Below are 23,600 nucleotides of genomic sequence, written 5' to 3' on the forward strand. Positions count from 1 at the left end.
TTCTCGTTTTGCTGTTGCCCCGAACGGTCGGTAACCGGAATTTTGAATTTAAAAATATATATGCTAAAAAACCAGAAATTATACCAAAACCAAAAACAATCTTTTGTGTGCCAAGCCTAAAAAAGAAGAAAAAAATAAAATAAAAGTGCTGACAGTGCTAGCCGGAAATTGGGACGCTAAAACGTCAACATAATTACGCGGCAATAATTTTTGAAAACCCAAAGAGATCGCCAGAAATCAATTTGTCCCGTGTGACACAGATCTGGAGTGGAACAAAAGTCGAAAACCCTAACCATTGGATACTTATTTAAGCACCGATCGGCGGCCAGTGCACTCCATATAAAAAATAAATAAAACAATATGATGTCCAGAACAGCTCTGCTAATTGCCGGACTCCTACTGATCGTGGGCAGATCCGCGGGTAAGTACTTTTTTGGGGTTAACCTGATGCAATCGGGGCTCTACAATCTAATCGAAATGGGAGGGCGACCCCAAATGTCCAGGCCCCAGTCTTTCGACTAATCGCAATGCATCAGATTCGGACCGGGATTTGAAGTGCAGGAATTTACTATAAGTCGATGTGATTGTTGGGCGTGAGCTGGTCGAGATGATAATGCCGTTGCCGGAATGTTTCAAACACATTCTGACCTACATTTGTCCCAGCGATCATGCACAGGAAAAAATTGTAGATATAGCTCTTTGATTAGGCCACCAAAATATGTACCTATATCATTTTCAATTTATTGTATTCGATATTCAAAGTATTCAAATGTTGCGTAAACATCTAAATTCAAAATTTTGTGTTCAAGAGAATTCAATTCCGCATGTTTATTAGTTCTAATAAAAGCGATATAAGTATATTATCGCTCAAAAAAAAATTCCATTATTTTTGCAAATTTTTTGAGATGTTTTGGGGGTTGTCATATAACAACTGATTCACATATTGAGCTTTGAAAAATCGAATTTTAAATATTTTTTCGAAATGTTCGTTCACTGTTTTCAAGTACTTCAATGATATGTAACCAATTTTTCAATGAAAATATTTTTTTTCCATCCAATTACCAACTTTGCATACATTTTTGCACATTCCCAAGATTCCCATAAGCCCATTCAGATTTATCACATGACTTATCTGTGATCTTTAATGTGCTGACATTTGGCAAATGCGCGAGATTTCCGCATTATTCAAATGATTTTTTTTTATAGATAGTGTAATGCTAATGTTTTTATTACTTGCGTAATTTTAGCACTTTTTACAGTGAGTTGAACAGTAAACTCAGTAATTTATTGTCCAAAGGCCGTCACATTAATTCAGTTATTTATCACGATCGATGAATGGCGGCAGCCTGAATGCATTCGAGTTTTCCCCGCTCATTCACTCGATCGGCAGGAAGAGTCTGATATCTGAAGAGGGGAGTGTGGCTATACACTATTTGCCATTTGGCATTGCCGTTTGCCATTTGTGATTCCGAATCGGTTACGGCTGTTAATTTTTCCAGACTTCTGCCATTGTCCGGGGCCCAGGAAATGAGCAAAAACAATCCGATGATCAATAGGAAAGGCCTAAGCAGCAGGAGGGTTGGGTGAGGATCGGTATCGGATTCGGATTCGGACTGAGATCCCCGGGGTCCGTATTAATTAGCCCCTTAGATTCACCGCAACTCTAGGTAGGTGCCATTTCCCTAAAGAAGCGTGGCGAAGAAGCGTGAGAACATTATTGGTCGTGGTGTGATCAGAGATCACCTGGAATCGGAACCCTTTTCCGGTCGTGTTTGCTTACCCCAATCCATAGACAATGCGATTATCATCAGATTGATTGGATTGCAAAATCGTATGTAGGTATGTGCATAGTATAGCCGTTTCGCTGCCGCCGATCTTCGACTGATCTGCTGACATGTTTCGCCAGGAATTTATGTTTGCTCAGTCCATATTTACCATATTTACTTAATATTCCATAGTTGTCCGACTGGGCTTGACATGGGTAAACAACAAGCCTAACTGAGGATCACTCAGATCACTGGGAGAAAACATTTTTAGGTATAATGTCAAGAGCTAAAAACAATGCAAAAAGTATACAGATTTAAATTTAAATGGCGTTAAAAAGTATTCAAGTTTTTTGTGGATTATAAAATATATTACCATATAATCATCATATTTTAATATTTATATTTCAATGATGCATCAATGTTTTTTTTGTATTAAAGACCTTAAAGAACTTTGTTTTATTCATTTTCATACAGCATGTTACAATATGAATATAACCATTAGTTTTTTGTTTTTATAATAGTATCTTGTATCTTACTACTAGAACTGCTATTATTTTATTAGGTTCTATGGGAAATGGCTTAATTAAAACATATTATCAGTTAGGAACCATTCATTTTACTTAACACTGAATTTTGCTGTCTGTTACCATGGTAATATTTAATTAAAACATATTCACAGTTGGGAAAGTTTCATTTTACTTAACACTGAATTTAGCTGTATGTTACCATGGTAATATTTATGTCCGATCACCAAAAAATGTGTAAACAACTCCACAAAGTGTCAGAATGATTGCCCCAAAAATGTCTATATTCAGCGCTTTTTCAGAATACTTTTTACTTAAGAGTCCCATGACATGGTCTTCTTTTCGGGACATGTTTTTCCTTGTGCAGAACTCTGGGTTCTTTCTTTATTTTTTCCCGCCTTGGAGATTAAATTTCATGGCATTTTGTGTGTAGTCTGGTGCGAATTGAAATGCCCGGGCAGAGAGAACGAAAAAGAAGGCATCAAATGACCGCGAATGCTTTAAGAACCGCGAAGCATAAAAAAAGATTTTGTTTTGCTCGAAATGCGAGGGAGTCGGGGCCGTCGAGGGCCGGGGAAGTGGGAGTGGCCGGGTGTGAGGCCCTGCCCTTGCCTGTGCAGAAATTCCTGCTCTACGGAGGCCCAGGGGTATTTATTTTGGACCCCGATGACTCACCGATGTTGACTTGTCTGTTCGCCATGGCCTGGTATTCATGTATTCATTCTCGATGCTCGATGCTCGATTCTCATTCTCATTCTCGATTCTTTGGTTGCATTCACATCCACATCCACATTCACATTCACATCCACATCCACTGCAAATATGGTGGCTTTGTGGACGGGGGTGTGGTCGACGGGCAAAAGCGAGTTAAGCCAACTGGTAACCAATTCTCGACAATTAAAGAATCAATTTACTTAACGTTGCTGGCGAATCGCCTGCCGCTGAATGAGTTGTCGTCCGTGGAGTGCGGGTTTTTCGAGGGGGTGGGGTGCTGGTGCAGCACCACTCAAGTGGGGCACGATTATAAGTACATACGAGGAAGACTTGTACATGGCATAACCCCGCCGCCGTTGCACATACAGAATACACATAGAAAGCGCTGATGATCGGCACGATAATGGAGAACCCAACTGCTGATTCAGCGGCAGGCAGAAGTCAAAGTCAAAAGCGAAAAACCGAAAAGCCGCAGATGCTGCGGCTTTGTGGAAATATTTCCAGAATTTACGAGCCATACATAAGAAGTGGTAGGCAATAATGCCGGGAATAAGTACTTCGAGGGCAAACGATCCAGCTATGTTGGCTATTTTGGATAGCAGCTTTGGAATGCAGGGACTCCAAATAAATCTTTTGGTTGCTTGAGATATTTAATGATGCTAACAAAGTAAATCTTTTGGTTTGAATTCATACAATATATAAATGCTAATACAAATTGCATAATAAACCTGTATTAAACATACTATATATAAGATTTTACACAATTTTAAGGTATATAAAAAATTTTATTCAAGATATATTTCGTTGGATTTCACCAAGGCTTTCGTTTAATTTATATTTTTTGTATTATTTTTTAAAAATTAGTTAAAAAGTAAATCTTTTAGTTTGATGTTCATACAATTTCTGAAGGCTGTTACGAATTGCATAATAAACCTCTATTACACATGCTATAAACCATACTTTATAAAATTTTAAGATTATTATTGTACACCAAAAACTTACTTACGTACAGGGAGGAATCGGACTTACTATAATTTTAAAATATTTATTTATTTATTTAGTTATTTAACAAATTAAGCTAAGCATATAATGACTAGCTTAATTGCAAAATCTCGGCCTTATGGCTAAGATCAAAGTGTAATTTTAAGATATATAAACAATGTATATATGACGTTATTGCGTGATTATACCAAGTTAGTTTAGTTAAATTTATATTTTTTGTTTTCTTTCCCAAAATTAGTTTTCACCTTGAGAAATTTGAAATTATTCAAGTACACCCAAAAGATTTAAGATGTCAAAATTGGATTTACTTCATAAAATATATTCTTTGGTTAAATTTATATTTTTTGTTTTCTTTCCCAAAATTAGTTTTCGCCTTGAAAAATTTGAAATAATTTAAGTACACCCAAAAGATTTAAAATGTCAAAATTGGATTTACTTCATAAAATATATTCTTTGGTTATTTTAAGAGAATTGGTATCTATATCGTAATCAAGCCCCTTTAATCAGGTTCACAATCCCAAAAAAATTAATAATTTTTACAGAAGCTATCACTTTTATAAAGAGACAGCCGGTTATGGGCCACTGAAAATAAGTTAGGAATTTTTTAACGACATTCCTCTATGAATTCTTAAATTTTAGTGCGTCGAATTTTCAAATAATTTTTTCGGCTGCGTGCTAAAATTTTAATTGAAGCTTTGACTGCGGCTTCAAACCCAAATGGGTCTCCAGCCAAATGGCAATAAATAACCCAAATCGAAACGAACCTAAATAGTTACTCGAAGAAAAGGGGAATATACTATGGGGAAGAACAAGAAAGGAGTGCCGCATATTAATTAGAAGCCAGTTGGAAAACTCGAGCCCTGCCCCAGAGCGTTTTAATATGCGCTAGGCGTAGCCAAAGTCGCGCCTCAAGTATATACCATATACTATATAGACATCCAACCTCTGTTGGCAGTGCGCCCGCACAATTTCGAGCCCTAAATCCATGGCACTTGCCACAGACACGTGCAACCAAATCCACAAGGGAACGTTTCTCTGCACTTTTGAGGGGACCCAAAGAAAAAGAAACTTGTGCTCAACGATCGGGGGCGCAATGTAAAATCGTTTAAGTGAAATCAATGTTCTGTATTTGGAAATGCATATGTATAAAGAAAGTGCCTCCAGAATCGAGATGTTTGGATCATAGAAAATCGAAATTTATTGCGTCCACTTGATGCCACAGCTATAGCCTTCCTCATCCGGGGGGATCAAACAAATGGAAATTGAAATAAATCGATTTGGATAATGGAGGCCGAAATGATTGAAACATGCGCGCATATATTTGCATATTTTAGACATTTTATTTTTTAATTTTTAAAGTACTCCATTAGTTTGGCATCTGCCAAATGGATTTTTGACTAGACCTAGGCCACAATCCCTTTTTCAGGGCCCGGCACACGCTTGCGAATAATTTGCTATTTTCGGCATCTGTCAAATGGTGCACATCTGCCCCTGCATCTGTGTCCTTAACTCCCACCCCCACACCTCATCCCTCACCCCTCACCCCTTGGGAATAATGCAGCTCCCGTCCTGGCCAATTTCAAAGTGCCCGGTGCGTAGGTAGTCACTTTATGAGGTTCTCTCCTCTCGGATCGTGGCCGTAACCTGATCGCTTTCACAGAACCCGAATGCCATTATCATTATCCGCTTCGCCTCATGTCTCTATCTGCCACACACACTCAAACACACACAACACACACACAATGCCCAGGAAAACAGCCAAACAATTTTCGGCTCATATAACGCAGCCACGTCCCTTGGCCAGGTCTTTCTCCCGGCTTTCTGCGACTGGTCAGTCACGTACTGCACTCGAAAAAATGTATCCTAATTGGCCTACAAATCAAGTACATAATCTATAGTCGATAGTTTATCTAAAGAATGGTTAACCTTAATTTATTTTAAAAAAGTCCTTTTATTTTACATGCATATATGTATAGTATTAGTATATACTGTAGTATTCAGTTAGGACCAAAGTTTCGAAAGTGTATTATTTCTGACACGACAGAAAGAGTTGTTTCTTAAAAATATCCTTGCATACCAAAATTCATAACGATACAAACCCTTACTACATTGTTATTTGCCATTTTTTCAAAATGCTTACCATATAATTACCCAGGAAAGATGAATTTCTGAAAAACCCCATACACCATTTTGTTCAGTGCATAAAATGCTGAGGGGAGGGACTTGGACAGACCCGGTTGGACAAACCTGAAAACACTGGGAAAGGAGATCAAAGATCAGAGAGCTCGCTCCCTCCGCGTCTGACTCTTAATTTCCTCGGGGCCTTATCACAGGTAGTAAAACCAACAGCAAAAGTGCTGCACTTGAATGATTCCCGGCCAGAGGGGGATACATATATATACGAATATAGGGGAAAGGGGAGTGACTGGCACTAATGCTGACTTAACTTTGGCCTGAGGCTCTGGGTTATTAGCTGAAATGCATTTTTTCCTGCCTTTTATATTTTTGGAATCATGGTTATGATAAATTGTTGTCGGTCTAATTCTGAGTAGCAATTAAAACGGGCGGGAAACAAGGGTTAGGAAAGGTTAGTAAACTTTTATCTCTGGAGATAGAGAAAAACATGAAAGCGCACACAATCCGGGGTTAAGATAATTTCGGGAGGATGTGAAATGAAATTATAACTTAAATGCGGCATTAATGGTATTATAAGAGCTGGACCTAAATGTTTTCATATTCTACTTTTCCTCCTGGAAATCTTTGTAAAAAAAAAGTACAATGTTTTATTACTGATAAGGTTTTAAAAATATAACCAAATATATGTCCTTTGGGAATTATTTTTCCCCAACTAACTTTCAACGAAAGTTTCTGAAAGGAATTTTAATATTCGACGCATATTTTTCTGTTTTTTTTGGGACTAAGCCCTTTGGGAATAATTAAAATGTTAAAGTATTACCTAGGTCGAGAACAAATCCATTATATTTACAAGCAGAGTTATCCAATACCATATAAATATTTTTTATTTCATTATTGGAACAATTTAATTTCAATTGATATCCCAAAAAGCAAACTAGCGAGCGGAATGCTTAAATAAAAGTTCTCAAGTTTTTTAGGTTTCCATTGGGATTAAGCCCTTTGGGAATTATTAAAGTCTTAAATAATTTCCTTTGGGATTAAGACCTTTGGGAATAGTTTAAATCTTTAAGAATTTCCTTAGCCAATGAAAAATCAAACATACTTACAAGCAGATTTATTCAACACCGTATACATATATGTATACTTTGTATTTCCATTTTCCAAAAATATTCCCCGACTTCGTTATCGGCTTATGTTTATCGGAAGCCAAATAACATTTCGATTCAGATCGTCCTCCCAAAAAACAAATTCTGCAAATAAACTTTCATTGCAATTGTTGTTCTTTATTCCACGCTTATCTTGCCGGTTGAATGACTGCTTTTTTTGGGGCGGAAAGCGTCGAACATAAATTCAGATGGCCACAGTGTCTTTTTCGTTCAATGTAAATACGAGAATAAATTTCTTTTATGGCTTAAGTTTACGACAAAGAGCGAATGCGTGAGTGAATGTGCATTTTTTGTGGAAGAGGAATGGGGCACCAGGAGGTTACGAGGAATGCCAGAAAACCAGGGAACCGATCGCCTCAATTTCGTTGCACTCGGTTTTGGCAGGAATTCGAATTTCAGTTGGAAGCCCAGTGAGAATCGCTGTTTGTTTTCAAAAGAAAAATTTTAGCACGCTACGCTGAGCAAACGATGAAAAACTGGCCATAACACTCATAGAAACAAGCGACCAAAGCAAATCGACAAAATGTAAATTTAAACTTTTCACAATCATCCAACCAAACTGTCCCTTTTATTTTTGAGGGTGTGCGCGGTGTTTTACTATTTACACGGACAAAAATTGGAAAAAGAGATGTTAATAACTCTATCAGAAGCTAATATATTTTTGAATATTATTCTTATGATTACATATAAGTATTTACTCATGCGTATTGTTATTACTCTGATTTTATATTATTAAATTGAATATCTTGATAGTTCTAAAATTCCATTCCATTCCTTTAAGCCCAGAATTATATAATTAAACCTTATGATTTTTCAAACGAACTACATTTAAAATTTTTTAAATTCAGTTTTAAAAAAAAAATTAAGGTAAAAATGTGATATTTTTTAGTTGAAAAGAAATTTTTTTTTTGTATTCACTTAATTCCAAAAACTAAATTGAAACAAAAATATATTCCAATTTAAAATGTATAAAGTATGGCTCCTCCTGATTTCTAAAATTAGTGTTTAAATGGAATATCAATTTTCGAAGTATTTTTTACAGTGCACTTTTATTCGTAGGAGTGTGCGTGTTGCAGTTGGCACTATGAAAATGGACATTGTTGTGAAATGCTTTCAATTCGGTGTGTCCATCGGCGACACCACCGAAAAACAAAAAGTGGCCCAATGTGCTGCCGTTCTTCTGGCCGCCGTAGTTGTTGTTGGCTTTCCGTCAGCACGTCACATGTGGGTGCGGCGATCGCCCCAGAGGCGGGGAAAAAAGGGGGTGAGGGCGAAGCGATTGCGAGGGGGAGTGTTGGGTTAGGCACTCTTGTTTTCTCTTTCCACTCGCTCATTTTAATTTTCGTTTTTCATGTGACCCCAATTCACCGAAATGTTTTCCACCAAATGTGTTTGTACACATGCACAAAATGCAGTGGCAGGCGCAGGATTTCTTCAAGGGGGGTATCAGATCTCAAGTTTCCTTGTTTATTATGTTTGATCGAGTACAATATTTATTTTTGGATTTTCATCTTATGATAAAAATAAAAAAAATTTTCATATATTTTACTCATATATTTAAAATTAAAATCAAACAAGAATATATTTTAATACACCGAAAATAGCTTCATCATAGAGTCTGGAAATACTTTGTTTATTTGATCATAACCCCCTTCCTACGCCACTGCGCGCATGTTGGTAATTATGTAGGGGATCGGAGACCGAAAGGAAACCCGTGAATGCGAATTGCCAGCCTTTAATTTAACCCATCATCGGTGCAGCTGTCCCCTCAGCACCCCCTCCCATGAGAACCCCCTGATGAATTTGAGCTGCGAAAATGAAAATGATAAAGATAAACACAAACACAGGCCGTCATGATGGCCTAGTGCACCCTGGTAAAACAACAAGAACAGCAGCAGAAGTCTGCGTTGGTTTCGATTTCCATTTAATTTCCTTTAATTAACCCACCGACTAAATGCGCTGGCCGATGTGACCTCCCGCGGGCAGCCGTTATAAACAATCAAATGGTCTATAATTACAGTCGATCTTCTAAAGATACCGCAAAATACCGCCGATTTATGGGCCATCGATAAAAAGAATTCTCAGTTTCGAAATAAAATCATATAAACTTTATCATATTAAGGTTAGAACAAACGAATTCTATAAGTCAGGGAAGTTGATCTATAAAAACTAAGAATAACTAATAATTATTATTATTATATTATTCATACCAATTTATCAAATAATTATTATATTGATCGGTTTAGTAAAAGTATTATCTATCTATATCTAATTACTATCTATATATTATTAAATTGTAACTTATTAATTTGTTTCCATTCCAGTTTCCTCATACCCACAATCCGCACTCGAAGAAGACGGAATGCAGGGTGATGATAACTTTGATTACGAAGAGGATAACGACAGTGCGCCCAGTCCGCAGATAAAGGCGAGTTCCAGTACCGGTGAGACGATAAACAAAACCCTTACTGTGACAGGAATCCGAGGCGAAGATGTGGTGCTCAAGTGCGATGTGGGAAGCAATCGTGAGTAAAGTCTAGTCCATCTTGAGAACCCACCTAAAAATCTATCAATTTTCAGTGCAAAGTTCAGATGACGTAGTTCTGTGGCATTTTGGCAACAATGTCATTTCCAATGGCAAGAATCTGGTGCACCCCAACTTTGAATTGAACGCCAACTACGATCTGACCATCCTGAAGGCCAATCCTCAGGACGCCGGCACCTATTACTGCAAGGTTCTGCCCTCCGGATCCTTGGTCTACACGAAAGTGATCATTGCCGAGCATTCCCTGGACGCCATTGCACCGGAGAGCTCTACTTCAGCGGCGGGATCTGGAAGCAGTTTTCTCGGGTACACGCTAATGGGATCCACCATATTGCTGCTCCTGGGAATGGGCAAACACTAGAATAGCTTAGTATTACGCTGGCATATCACTGCCTTCTCTTCTACACTCTCCACTCTTCTTACAGAAAATGAGCATTTTAAGTCTTTGTTGATTGTAAATTTTTGTATTTGTAAAGACACAAAATCAACTTTATTTATTAAATAAAAAAGGAACCAAAGTAAACTAAGCCCTAATAATTGCTCAATCGCTTCAAGAAAACTCAGTTGAATCCGTTCGGTTTATTTTTATTTGCTTACTTATCATGGACTCAACGAAAATTACAATATTCATGTAAGACACTGGCTTTAAATATTCCTCTTTATATATATGATTCTGTATATGTGTATATGCTTAAAGGTCGGCATTCGAAATCAGGTCCTCGTCAAAACATTGTTTATGGAACTTTACTTTTGTGTCGTTTTGATTTAGCGAGCAATCAGTTTCGCTTGATTGCGTCGATTGGCACGTTTATTGATCAGCTCTAATGTTATGATTCTTAAATAAAATATATATAAAATATATTCCTACACTCACGATTGGATTACACGTACGTACAGTGTACATGGTCAGCATGTTATGGCGATATCCCTCAGGTATTGTAGCAGAATCAAGGACGAAAAGTAAAGCCAAACCCGATTATCAACAGTACTCAATATATATGTATATGGCTCTCTCTTAGTTTTCTTCAGTATCTCCTAGGCATAGGTACATATGCGTTCGTTCTTTTGATTTGTATATTTTGAATCTTTCTGTTCCATTCAGTTGATGTGGCGTAGTTTCGTAAAAATAAGTGTCATATGTATGGTGTGGTAGGTACACATATGTATGTCTAAGCTTTGGTCTAGTTTATAAAATAATTTGCGTGCCGTTCGATAGATCCCTCCCGATTCCCCTCTGTTTCAGTTACATATATGTGTTCGTAAGTACGCTTGGTTATACAAAAATATTGTACGTATTGCAAATCCTAAAAAGTCACTAGAACTTTACCCAATATTCGCTACACTATGCCATCGCTGGGGGAATAAACTCTTAAGCCCAGTACGAATTTCACCCCTGAGCGATGGACACCTTTTCTATTCGTTCTCGGTTCGGGTTCCTCCTCCAAAAGTGCCAAAACTCACATGCATACGGACAAAACAAATAAATATTACAGCTAAGGTTAATCAAAGTGTTCCTTTTTCGCGGTTTTGAACCGATCGTCGCTCCTTTAACTTTAACTAAACTAAATTAACGTTAAACATCGTTCTTCAAATTCCCTTGCTTGGCACAAATGTTTCAGTGGTGATCGCTCCAGCGTGTACTTTAGCATTAACATTAACATTGACCCAAGCTAGCGGTTGCGCATTAGCATTTGTATAGTTTAGAATACTTAAGTTTCGGTTTCCTATGTGCGTTCGCTATCTCTCCGATGCATCGATAGCTGAGTAATCCGGACATACGTATGTACACATCTCGGTCTGAATAAATGGCACCCCTTAGAGGCGGATTCGCAGCAGGAGGGCAGCCAGCAGGATTGCCCCCAGGTTCAGCTGCTGGAGTGCTGACGCAGCTCCTCGGGGCACTAGACCGATTCCGGCCTGCACGATCTCATCTGGAGGCAGTTCCGGTTTGTCGGACGGGTCCGATTCTGTAGGGTGGAAGTCGTAAACATTAGATTTCGATACCTGTTACTTTTCCCCCACGGCAGTACGCACCTTCGTCGGAACCCTCCCGGATTTCGAAGACGTGATCTTTCGAAAAGTCGGACCATCCATGGGTGTTCTTCGTCCTCACGCTGGCATGCCACACTCCACGTTGCAACTCCAGCTGGTGAGTGATCTTCCAGACGTTCTCCGTGCTATTGTGGCGATGCGTCTTCAGCACTGAAACAGTGCTCCAATGAAGGGACTGAAAGTTAAGAAACTTGGATTAGCTAGAGCTGAGACTGGACTTGCGGAAATAAAAATTATATAACTATCCACTATCTATATAAATAATCTTTATTTAATTGCGCATCTGCATTTTTAAGCAAGAAAGATCGCTTTAGACGACGGCCTCGACTTATAGATACCTGTTACTTAGGAAGTGCGAGCGAGATGGAGATATGCATGTAGCAAATCGGCTGTTTCCGAGATTGCGCTCCTTATTTGCTTATAACTTTTTAATAAATGGTCCGAATTGAACAATTTTTGGAATATATGTGGGTATTGATAATCAGAAAAAAAACGCATTTATAATTTTACAAAATAATAAAAATTATGGTCGCTAGACAGGTTTTAGCGTTATTGGCCTTGAGGGGACTAATTTTTTGATGATTAATAAAAAAGGGGAACTAAGTATGTTTTTAAAATGCTAGTTGGCTTGCATTAGCTAATTTAATAAAATTGAACTACATTTGTTTTGTAAAAGCTAGTTCTTAAATAGCTTTCAAACTCCTGAGTTACTTACCCCAGTTATATGGTAATCCAGCATGGCCTCGGAGAGGGGCTGACGACTCCTGACCAGCCAATGCAGTGTGACCCGGTTGCCTTCCACGGATTTGTCCTCGAACTGCGGGGTCTCCGGAAAGTAGGTGACATTCACCTTCGCCTCGTTGGACCCAATGGAATTCTCCACATGGCACAAATACTCGCCCCGATCGCTGTCCGTAACTTCCCGGACGATCAGGGTAGAACGATTGTGCCCGTGGTGCACCGAATCCTTGATGGAGTACTTGTCGGAGAGCTGCAGGGTCTTGCCATCCTTGATGAAGTAGCTCCTGCCAATGGGTTTGGCCCGGTAATCGCAATACAGCTCGGCGGAGGCGCCCCTTTCCGTGTTCACCTTATCGCGACGGGTGGAGACAATGGGGCTGTACTGTACATCGATGTGAACGGTGCCATGAGGAGGATGGCGACTGCCATCGTCGGCCAAACACTGGTAATCTCCGGCGTTCTTTTCATCTACATTATCCAAATTGATCACCCCATTCTGGTGATCGACGGGCGATGGCTTTCCATTAAGATCCTATAAGAAATTTGGGAGTGAAAATGTTTGGGGGATCCCAGGGATAGGGGAATGAGTGGTAATGCGGGGTGTACGAAGAAAAAACATACATTAAAGGACCACTTGATAATGGTACTGCCGGGCAGATACGTTCGACACTCGAGCTTGTGGTGGTCGCCCTGCCTGAACGTCTGCGAGCGATCCGTAATATCGCGATCGTCGCAGAGGATCGACAGCCGGGCGCCCACCCGCAGTGCCGTGTGCTGTCGAACCCTCTGGGGCAGTATTTCGCAATAGTAATCATCTGCATCCTCCGGCGTCACATTCTTCAAGAGAATCGAGTTGTTCATCATGCACTCCACGCGCTGGCTAATGGGGTTCTGGCCATTTGCAATGATTGTCCGGCTTTTGAACCACATTACCGCATTGCTGACTGTAAGGATGTGAAAAATATAAGTTTTTTCAGCGTATTATAGGCATAGGAATTGGGAATTACTTACTCTGAAAGTTCCGTGCATCACAATTGAGTACTACATTATCTCCCGGCCTGGCCTCGATCCTCAGATCAGATTCTTCAAAGTATGGCGGCGCTGTTTGATTAGCTATGTCTTTTGTTACATCGATAATTTGGCTGTCTTCACTAACGTCGTCACCATATTCGTATTCATCGTCCTGATAACCGTACTCATCCTGACAACACACTGAAAAACGATATTTCGTATAATTAATATTTTGGTCCTGTGCATTTAATCTTTTTTGTTCGCAACTTAAACTCATTGGAACTGTGTAATTTAATATAAGTTCTACAATTTCCATATATTCAACTGTTGGAGCAATTAAAATTATTAAATATCTGTGTAGGGTATACACTGCATACGTCCATATTATACCATTTGAATCGAATAAATGTGAGATTATTGCATCATTATTTTTGGCTTGGACAAGGTGCACCATTGAGTCACCCTAAGTGGTTCCAGACTTAATTGGAGCTGATAAAAATCACTCAACATATACAGCAACTTCTGCTTCCAATCAAAGGGTAGCAACACAAAGAACTCGTTTGTGAGAGTGAAGTTCTGAAACGGAAATGGGTTTTTTAACAGGAACTAGGGGAGATACCGCAGCGCATATTTGCAGATACTAACATTTAATTACTAATACTGTTTGGTTTTAGACACTGCAGGTTATGCCATGAACTAATCAGAAAAGCCCCCAAGAGTATACTGCGAAGAGTTCCATTCCCTTGGCCATCTCCATAGAACATTTCCATTACCACTGACGCAGTAATAAATCCGCAGGCAAATAACAAACTAGATATGAGAAGACATTTCTTAAGCTCTAGGTAAATTACTGCAGACCAAGAAGTCAGGTACAGTCATAGACTTTAGATTTAGCAATCTTTATTGCTCTCTCTATTTGGATTGTGACTCCTCCAGAACGAAAAGCTATGAATTTATGCAAATTGGATGAGTAATTTTGTAAAGCCACAATTTTTCATGTATTAGCCATAACAATTTGCAAGCCATAAGCGGCCTGTTGACTTTTCATCTAACGGCTAACAGCGGAATGACTCACGACTCACGACCAACTTCATCATGGCCAACGCATAAGGTTATGATGGATATTGTCGGGATTACGCAAGTCGCTTAAACTCGTTATCACTGGTCGATAAAAGCTTTTTAGGCGGACACGCTCGATCCAAAGACGGAGGCCCAGCTATCTTATCCAATGGCCCCTCCTTATATCCGCTCAGCCACGCAGCCAGACGCCCCTTTTATGGTATGGGCCACTTGGCTTGGATGGAATAAAACATATAACAACTGGCCAAGAGCAGCTGGGGACCTTCAAAGATCTGGTTTGGTCTTGGCACTGGTGATTGGGGAAGCTGGCCGCCGACAACTGCAATCTTCGGCCCGTGTCAAGGTTATGGGTACATGGCAACACAGGCTTCCCGAGAGTCGACATCGACTCCACGCAATTGTTGTCTGCAAGTAGGTCAGCGCCAAAAGTCAGTTGAAAAGCTGGGTGGTCGGGGCCCAAATGCGTCATTCAGCCCCCTGGGCGAGCGTTGTCCTTGGATCGATGATGTCGGGATACCGGGGGTTGCAAATAAAAAACAGCTCCCCAGCAACATCAACAACCACTCAGCTTAAGTTCATCCGTATGGAGGATGTGCTCAGACCCTCAGACCCCCAATCCCAAATCCCCAGTCCCCATTCCCTCCGACTCCCAGTGCAATCGTTCTAAGTGGAACAATGGCGACAGGATGTCGCGGCGCCAGTCTCTCTTCCAGACTCTCTCGTCCTGCCACTCCTTTGTCTCCAAACTCGAGTCAATGTTATACACAATGGCCATTTGTGGCCTGCATTGGCATTGGGACGTCCCAGGGAATTTGTCGCAAGCCACTCGATTCCTGAGGCCAACTTTGATGACTTTGCATTCCTTGACAGATGAAGTCATGTTCACAGCATGCAGAGAAAGTTTCCATTTGCTGAGGAATGGGTTCTTATTATTTAAATATGTCTAAGGGTTTAAATTGGTAGTTCCCGAAAGTTGGTGTTTCTTGCTCGGTAGCTAAACTGTTGTAGGGGATTGGGTTATGATATTATTTTTTTAAAACTATTTATTACTTGTTCCACATTTCTGAGTCTAAAGTTAAGTAAAAGGATTCAAAATAAAACAAACCAATGTTAAATATTTTATAATTTTCAAAAACAATTAAATGGAAAATAGTTAAGATTAGACTGTAAAGTTTTTAAGTGCCCCAATAACATTTTAATATACTTGTTAACAACTTTACTTAGAATCTCATTTGCTTTTTCCTTGGGTATGCAATAATACTTCTTCATTACTTTGCCCCAGATTCCGAGGAAATATTTTTATATGTTCAGTATGTAGTCTCATTTACGAGTTTTCCTGGGACTAGGCGCCAGTCGCTTGTATATAGCATATAACACTCCACTGGTATCAGGAAGGTCGGACAGGTCTGTCAGTCTCGACGCACCATTGATAACTCCCATTCAAGATTCAGTTCAAGATTTTCGATGGCAAACGGTCCGATTGCTATTTCATGATCACTCTGCTGCTTCGATTTCCAGATACCTCATATGGTCAGTGGTGGTATGAGAGATCGCATACGGACGGGGATGAGTTATGGGGTCAGTTCATAAGTAAACAAATCTAGAGTGGCCCACATAGACATCCTCGCCCAAGTCTGCTGACTCAATGAAATGTGTATAAATAAATGATGGCAACTACTCGCCGCTTGCCAATCCTAAATGCACAAAATTTTCGAAATCTCGAAAAGGAAACAGCGGTCAGATTTTGCCGATTCGACAGAAGAGGGGAACATTCCTTAATCGACATGTCATGTCTAAGTCGATGGAGCAGTCAGATTGTGATGGGGGTCGTAAAAGTGCCCAGAACTGGGTGAGTTCCAAACGAGAGGAATGGGCAAACTTGATAGATGAGCAGGAAAGTTTCCCAACATGGAACTTCATTTTTTGCGCTCCATCTTATTTAAAGATACATCCGAGTTACAACTCTTTAAGTAGAATTTAAAATAAAGTTATTTTAACACTTTTATTAAAAAAAAGTTAACAGAGCTCGGCAACTCTGGAAATTTTTAATTTTTTTTTTTAAGTACTAGTATCTAACAAATTTATAATCAGATTTGTTTTTTAGCTTGGAACATTTTAAAAATAAATTAAAAATGTTTATCCTAGCAAAAAAGATCTAAGAATTTTTCCGCGACTATTAATGTGCCCACTGTAATGTGTTCCACTGTATATATAATTTCATTCCATGAATTTGCATAGAGACACAAAATAAGCGCCAAAAAAACAGATGCCAAAAGACAAAACACATAATAAATGGAAAATTAAATTGAACCAATTGAATCGACTTCCCGTTTTTTGGAACCCATGGGTGGGGCATTCTCTCCACACCCTCTGGAACATTTTGATTGAACGAACCATTGATTTATTATGCGATCTTTATTTTTGGAAAACGAATGTTGCGAACGTCTGCGAACGCGTAATTTGATCATTTTCGATTCGGTGGTTTTCGGAAAAGACCGAATAAAACCTCCAAAAACTCAGCCAAGCACTTATGCATATATGCATGGGTATGTAAAATCAAACACTTAATCGCCAATTCCAGGAACACTGTAGTATTATAACCCAAGAAGACCTTGACTTGTTGTTTGCTGCATAAATAAACCGAATTCCCTTTACGGCCAAGTCTTTATCAACTTCAGTTTTGCAACCGAAAAGTGAAAAAGAATTTAAGACTGACAGACAAATATTGTTCTTTGGTCGCTGGGAGTATTATGAAATATTGTACAAATTGACTTGAGCAGGTTGTTTTTGTAGGCCAAACATGCTTGGAAATTTTTCAGCAGCTAGAATTTTAATACTCATGAAGGCAAAGCTCCAAAATTTCCAGCAGTATGTGCGTTTTAGTTTGTTTTTAATGGTTTTTCGTTGTATAACCCGTCTTATCTCATGTCTGAAATTGGCCGAAATTCATTGTTAATTAAAAGTATATCTGTGTATATATAAGTATTGAAATACATATAATGGCCTATGCCCTGGGACATATGATTACATTTGAAATTCTGGGGGCGTTTCACAAACACATAGAAGGAGTTTACGAGCAAATATTCGGCATCAAAATGCCATTCTGGGCACAACGTTCGTGCATGGCAAATATTTATTCTACTCGTTGGGCGATATTCTTTTTTTATTCGTATTCCAGAACACATGGCATCCGGACAAAAATGATGGTAAAATGAGGAAAGTGTTGAGGGAGTGGGAGGGTTTTCAGGCCCACGGGCGACGAAGAGTTTCCGAGCTGAACTGGAATGTTGTTCCTTATCAGCAATTTACGCCATAATACCAAAAGCGAATGAAATTTAACTTTCCGAGCAGAGATAAGTGTTTGCCGCTCTCCCAAACGATAAGATATGCTTGTTTTTTCCACTGGCACCTACATTTTGCCCTGGTATGGGTTCAATTTACGCAAAAGATAAGGCATACGCACGTGGCACACACCTATAAACCCATGACATTATAACCGAGCTATCTGGAGCTTTCTCGGGAGTACGGGTATGTGACATATGGGACCGTAAGCGTCATATCTAGGGTAACTGGCTCATACTTATTTCTGTATGATATTCGGTAATTCATAATTTCAAAGAAATTACGTAAACTCATTGAGCAAAGAAGAGGTCACTTCATTGATATCATATGTACATTTGAATAATTTTCTTGGAAATGCCAGTTAAAGAGGAATATTTCAATTCGGATAGGGTGTACTCAAGTATTAAACTTTTTGATTAATATTAAAAACAAATTAATTGTTCTTAATTGGCACACAAAACCATCCCAACATCTATAAGAACGTCTCATATCTTTAATAATCCCCCAAGAAGCTTAACCTTATTCGAAATCCCAAGAATCTGGAGACCATTTTTGCTTCTTCTGCTGCACTTTCCAATCTCCTTATCTTTACAAGCAGTCATAAAAATATTACACATTCATTACAACTCTCTCCAACTTTCAACTCCAAGATTTTCTTGGAATTGCCCCTTTCGAAGCTCTCGATAAAAACCACTGCGCTGGCAATCAAATCAGATCGTGTTATTTCGAATTAGTTCTTTGTTTTTATAGACCATTAGTTCAAGTCCTTGACTTACCGTATAGTGGTCCAATTAGTAGAAAAATTAACAGCCACCCCGTCGAATCTTTCGCTCTGATCATGATGAGTAGTGTTTGTCTGGCTTGGTTTTGGTGCGTTTGTTTATCGATTTGAATTTGGTTCGGAGCTGTCGGAGGTAGGTCGTTAACTGCAATTAATATGGTTGGTTGGTACTTAATTAATTTGCTTGGCCCATTATATTACTCCCAAACGGGAGCCGCAAAAACCGCCGAAAAACGTTTACAACTTATTTTTTGACTTTATGATTTCTTAATTACGCTTATGGTTTATATGGTGGATTTTGTATGCGAATAACGCCGCGGACCGGAAACTTCTAATTGGCTTGGACAAAATGCAAGGAAAACGGCGCACTACAAACGAATTTTTTTGCCTCAAAATAAAAAAAACATATGGCTGCGGGGTAAAGAAAATATTCGACCGATCTGTAAACATTGCTCATTCGCTTGGCCGCGTTATGTTATGCAAGCCGTGAGTTGTATCTTGTCGCAATTTGCTCTCCGTCGATAAGTTGTATCTTAAAGATATTATGATCTCTATGCGAAAAGTCGCCGTTTGCGAGTTTTTGCCACTGCTGCTGTCGCTGGCTAATTTACAGCTCCTCTCTCTCGGTACAGTAGATGTTCTTCTGGGCTAACTTTACTATTAAGTACTGTATTAAACATTGTTCATACTGGATTTTTTTCTTTGTCATTTTATTAGGATAAATTTCGAGCTTTCGGTTTTAAAAACTTTAGCTTTTAAGTAAAATCCCAATTAAACACAGCAGTTTGAATATTTAAAAAAATGGATATACATATATGTAAGTATTAATCATGTTAAGTATTGGAGTATGAAACTTTTTAAAAATCTGTCTAAGAAAATGATTTAGTTGGTAGATATCCATTAAGCGTGGCTAGGAAATTGCTTAGCTCGATCTCTGCCGCCACACATACAGTGTAGGAACATTTTATAGAAATGTCATCGTATTGCATGCCTACCGCTGATTTTAATAGGTATATTTTTTTAAATATTTTATTAAAATAGTCAATTTTAACGAATCAATATTTTTTAACATTTAGGATGCTCGACTGTATATTTCTCTTTTCTGGCTGACTCAATGCCAGCCGGTCAGTAAACTGGGTCGAAGTGGGGGCTTTGGGGGGTGTATTGGGTCAGGGTGTGCCAAGTCGAATAGCATGCAAATGTTTATGCATATAAATAAATTAATGTGCAAATGCGAAAAACTGTACAGCACGAAAAGCCGATATAGAAAAAAATGTTCACCAAAATACACCAATCGACAAAATTCGGGCTGTTGATATAAAAGCCGTTTGCAAATGGCATAGCTCACCCATACGAACAAACTACAATCTGCCTGCACATATATAACTCATATTTGTTTATGCGCCCGACTCATAAAACAAACAATTTTGCAATGCCTGATGCTCATAATCCATCGCTGATGCATTTGCACAAAAATTTTAAAATTTCGCAATGCTTACTCGGCAAACAGTCGGCTTCGCAATTCTCTTTCTAACATTGGTATTACAAAAAGTAAAATTTAGTATTACATTTTGTAGCTTAGTAAACTTTAAAAGAGTCTAAAAAATTTTGATATAAAAAAATCCGGTTGTTAATTCCAAAATATGCATTTCATTTTAAGCTGTTAAGTAGTTAAATATAACCTGATGGTTAAAAACTGGTTTATTAAATTTTTATATTCAGTCTTCAATAAAGGTCTTCTACTTAAAAGTATTGCACTAAGAGTTTTGAGCATAATAGCGCATTTTTTCATATACTTCAAAACAAGTCAAAATACATCTCCCCCTTATTTTATTCCGTACATTAAGTTCTTTTATCTTCCCTGCCTCACTTAGCATCCCCAAACAAAAGCTCCCTAATGAGCGACAATTTCCGCACTTACTTGTGTAACAGAGTTTTTCCCAGCCACTATATTATGGGGTGTCATCTGAACAGACAGCACCTCAGATAAATGACCATATATGTGTGCTTGGGTTCTAACACTCGTTGACACCTACGACGTCGAAAGCCCCCTTTAACTATCTCTAAACTGATTTTACCGCCCCTCGGGTCTGTTTATCAATTATAAAATCAAAGCCAAAGAGAAGGTGCAAGCTGGGTTGTTTTTCTTTTAAATACACTTCTAGAGGGTTTTACAATTTTAAGATCCCATTAGGTACATACTATATTATGATAATTATGATGTCAGCTTCAACGATCTCAAACGTCTTTTTCATATTTTTGCAGGTTAATTACCCAGAACGGATACAATTAAATTTAATTGCTTATATATATAGAAAAATACTGGAAAAACTGTGTATAACATTGTTACTTTAAAAGATAATTGCATAAAAATTGTTAGGCTATATGTTAGTATTATTATATTTCAAAAATGCAAGTTATAAATGCAAACATGATTAAGTAATATAGGTTTACTATTTATAGGGAAGCTTAAGATTCGGTTTGGTAAAGTTAGTTTGTTAGGTTGTATGTTGGTATTATAATATCTTAAAAACGGATGTTATAAAAGCAAATATGTTAAAGTAATAAGAGTTTACTTTTTATAGGGAGGCTTAAGATTCGGTTTGGTAAAGTTAGTTTTTTACTCATTTTTTGTAAGGCCCTATTCTTCCTCTTCTTTTCGTTGGGTTCTCTTCAAATCAATGCCTTTATTTTTGTTGTTTTTGTCTTTGGCGCTTTGTTTATTTACATTGCGCTTAAAGTTTACACACACACACACGGCCGCACACAACTCATGTGCACTTGTGTGCGAGAGTTTGGAAGGGGGACACATGCAGCTGTCTTCCATACGTAGAATGCTTTTTGGGGATTGGGATCTGGAGATCCCGAGATCCCAAACGGAACTCAAAAAACTTTTCTGTTATTTTCATCCCAGTTTTTTGCCTACTCTAGTGTAAATAAAAACAAGTATAGAAAATTTGTTTTCCATTCAGCGTTTTTGTTTGCATTCCCCATTTTTCCCTCGCAGCAGCTGGTGCCCCCTGGTTTCCCCCACTTCGATTTTCCATCTCCCCAGCGCTTTTCCTTTGCATTTTCGCTTTCATTTGACCATCTTCCCTTGCCATTTCTTCGGTTGTTTGGCGTATTTTCGTTGCCGGCGCAACGACAGCTATTTTACATATTTCTACATATTTATAGAATTTGCAGCTAAGATTCTGCCAACGAAGAAAGAGGCAAAGAGCGAAGAATTTCAACTGAAACCGAATTTGAATTCCTGCCAAATGGGCTTCCAAGGAGTAGGATAAAAGTGAAGATATAGAGCACATCTGCTGGCCATTATACTTCTTTTTTCTTAGCCCATTACTATGAATCATCGCCTGTCGTTTTTGGCCTGAAGCCGAAATCACAAAATCTTTAAGTTCGGCATTTCAGGGCCAGAGTTACAGAATGGTTGTGATGCGGTGTGCGTTGAAGATTGTTATTTTGTTTCGTATTTATTTTGCCCAGAGAGCCTAGAGGAGGAAAACTGGTTTTTTAGCTGATGCTTGGTCCCCAGATACCGACGCGAGATGAATTTCGGCTGAAGCGTTACAAAAGTGGTTTCCTCTTCTTTTCTTTTGTTTTTCCCGATTTTGTACGAATTACGTTTAACACTTGCACGTCGGCAACGCTTTCGCCCGCACGCCATTTTTTAAGTGATTTTTACACGTTTTAGCCAGGTCGAATGCAAACGTTTACAGCTGTCGGTAATTGGCCTTAAGCCTAGGGTTTTTGCGGGGGAATGGGTATGGCGGTATTGGTTCAGTTGGAGATAGAGATGGAGACCTTTTATTTTTGCGCTGGGGCTTCGTTGAGAACCGAACGCTTAGCTGTTAAATCGTGAACTGAAAATCAAGCGCGCTGTGGATGCCGAAAGCACTTCGAAACGATTGGTAAACGGAACAGAGAGGTCTCTGTATGTCGTATTACGCTCTCCGCCGCATTGGGGCCTGCAGATAACAGTCTGCAGACTGAGAGGTGCAGAATTGTTTAGAGAGTCTCTCTCTGAGAAATGGTCTTTGGGCCCGAGTCTGGGGTCTGGGTCTTTGGAGTCGAAAAGATGCGTTAGCTGTCCGCAATGTCAGAGCCAATTGAAGTTCCAAGAGGAAGCCCTATACTGAAAAAATACCCTAAAAGATGTAGCAAGGGCCTTTCGGTTTTACCAACGAGATTGGAGCTGTTCATTTATAAAGATAGATATAGAACAGATAGATAAGATAGATATAACACATACGCACTGGAGGGCGCCAAAGTTGAATTCAATACTAAAATTGCATCACCAATTCGAAAGTTCACGAATTACAAATTCATAATTTGTTAAAAATTTATAATACATATGTATATAATATGCTTTTCATTATTTGAGGCTACTGCTTATATTTTATACTGCTTCATATTTCATTAGCTCTAGAAAAAATTGAGGGTTGAATGCATTTGGCAAAAAAATATATTTTCATAGGTTATCTTCTAAAAATATTGATTCTACAGTAAGGAATGAACTATTCTTAAATCTAGTCATATTTGTACCAAAAACAAGTACAATTTATTAATAAAGTAAAAAAAATTTTAGGAATGTTTTAAAGACGAATAATTCTTAAATCAATATTCATATAAATTCTTAAATAAGGTTTTAATTAAACTGTAAATGGATAAACGAGATATACTTACTTACTTAAGACTTATATAACGAGTACTTCCTTAATAAAATTTTGAGAATTTTAA

General features: G+C 38.5%; 2 protein-coding genes across 3 annotated transcripts; one reads left to right on the plus strand and one right to left on the minus strand.

The window, feature by feature from the left end:
• LOC119549226 lies at window positions 1-10,376 on the plus strand. The gene is made up of 3 exons (XM_037857109.1): window positions 1-421; window positions 9,633-9,833; window positions 9,889-10,376. The coding sequence occupies exons 1-3, from the start codon at window positions 361-363 to the stop codon at window positions 10,212-10,214; spliced, it is 588 nt and encodes a 195-aa protein (XP_037713037.1). The 5' UTR covers window positions 1-360; the 3' UTR covers window positions 10,215-10,376.
• Window positions 10,377-10,422: 46 nt separating this feature from the next.
• On the minus strand, window positions 10,423-22,760 carry LOC119549225 (hemicentin-1). Of its 2 annotated transcripts, none has more exons than XM_037857107.1 (7): window positions 22,665-22,760; window positions 18,856-19,005; window positions 13,658-13,858; window positions 13,268-13,590; window positions 12,621-13,178; window positions 11,888-12,080; window positions 10,423-11,820 (listed from the first exon to the last, which is right to left on the minus strand). In XM_037857107.1, exons 2-7 carry the CDS (start codon window positions 18,917-18,919, stop codon window positions 11,669-11,671), a joined length of 1,491 nt encoding a protein of 496 aa, XP_037713035.1. In that variant the 5' UTR covers window positions 18,920-19,005; window positions 22,665-22,760; the 3' UTR covers window positions 10,423-11,668. The 2 variants fall into 2 exon arrangements, with proteins under 2 accessions (XP_037713035.1, XP_037713036.1); XM_037857108.1 differs by having other exon boundaries at window positions 18,856-18,984; window positions 22,665-22,683.
• Between the last annotated feature and the right edge of the window lie 840 nt (window positions 22,761-23,600).

The sequence above is a fragment of the Drosophila subpulchrella genome, chromosome 2R (genome assembly GCF_014743375.2).
Source record: "Drosophila subpulchrella strain 33 F10 #4 breed RU33 chromosome 2R, RU_Dsub_v1.1 Primary Assembly, whole genome shotgun sequence".
In the NCBI taxonomy this organism is placed as follows: domain Eukaryota; kingdom Metazoa; phylum Arthropoda; class Insecta; order Diptera; family Drosophilidae; genus Drosophila; species Drosophila subpulchrella.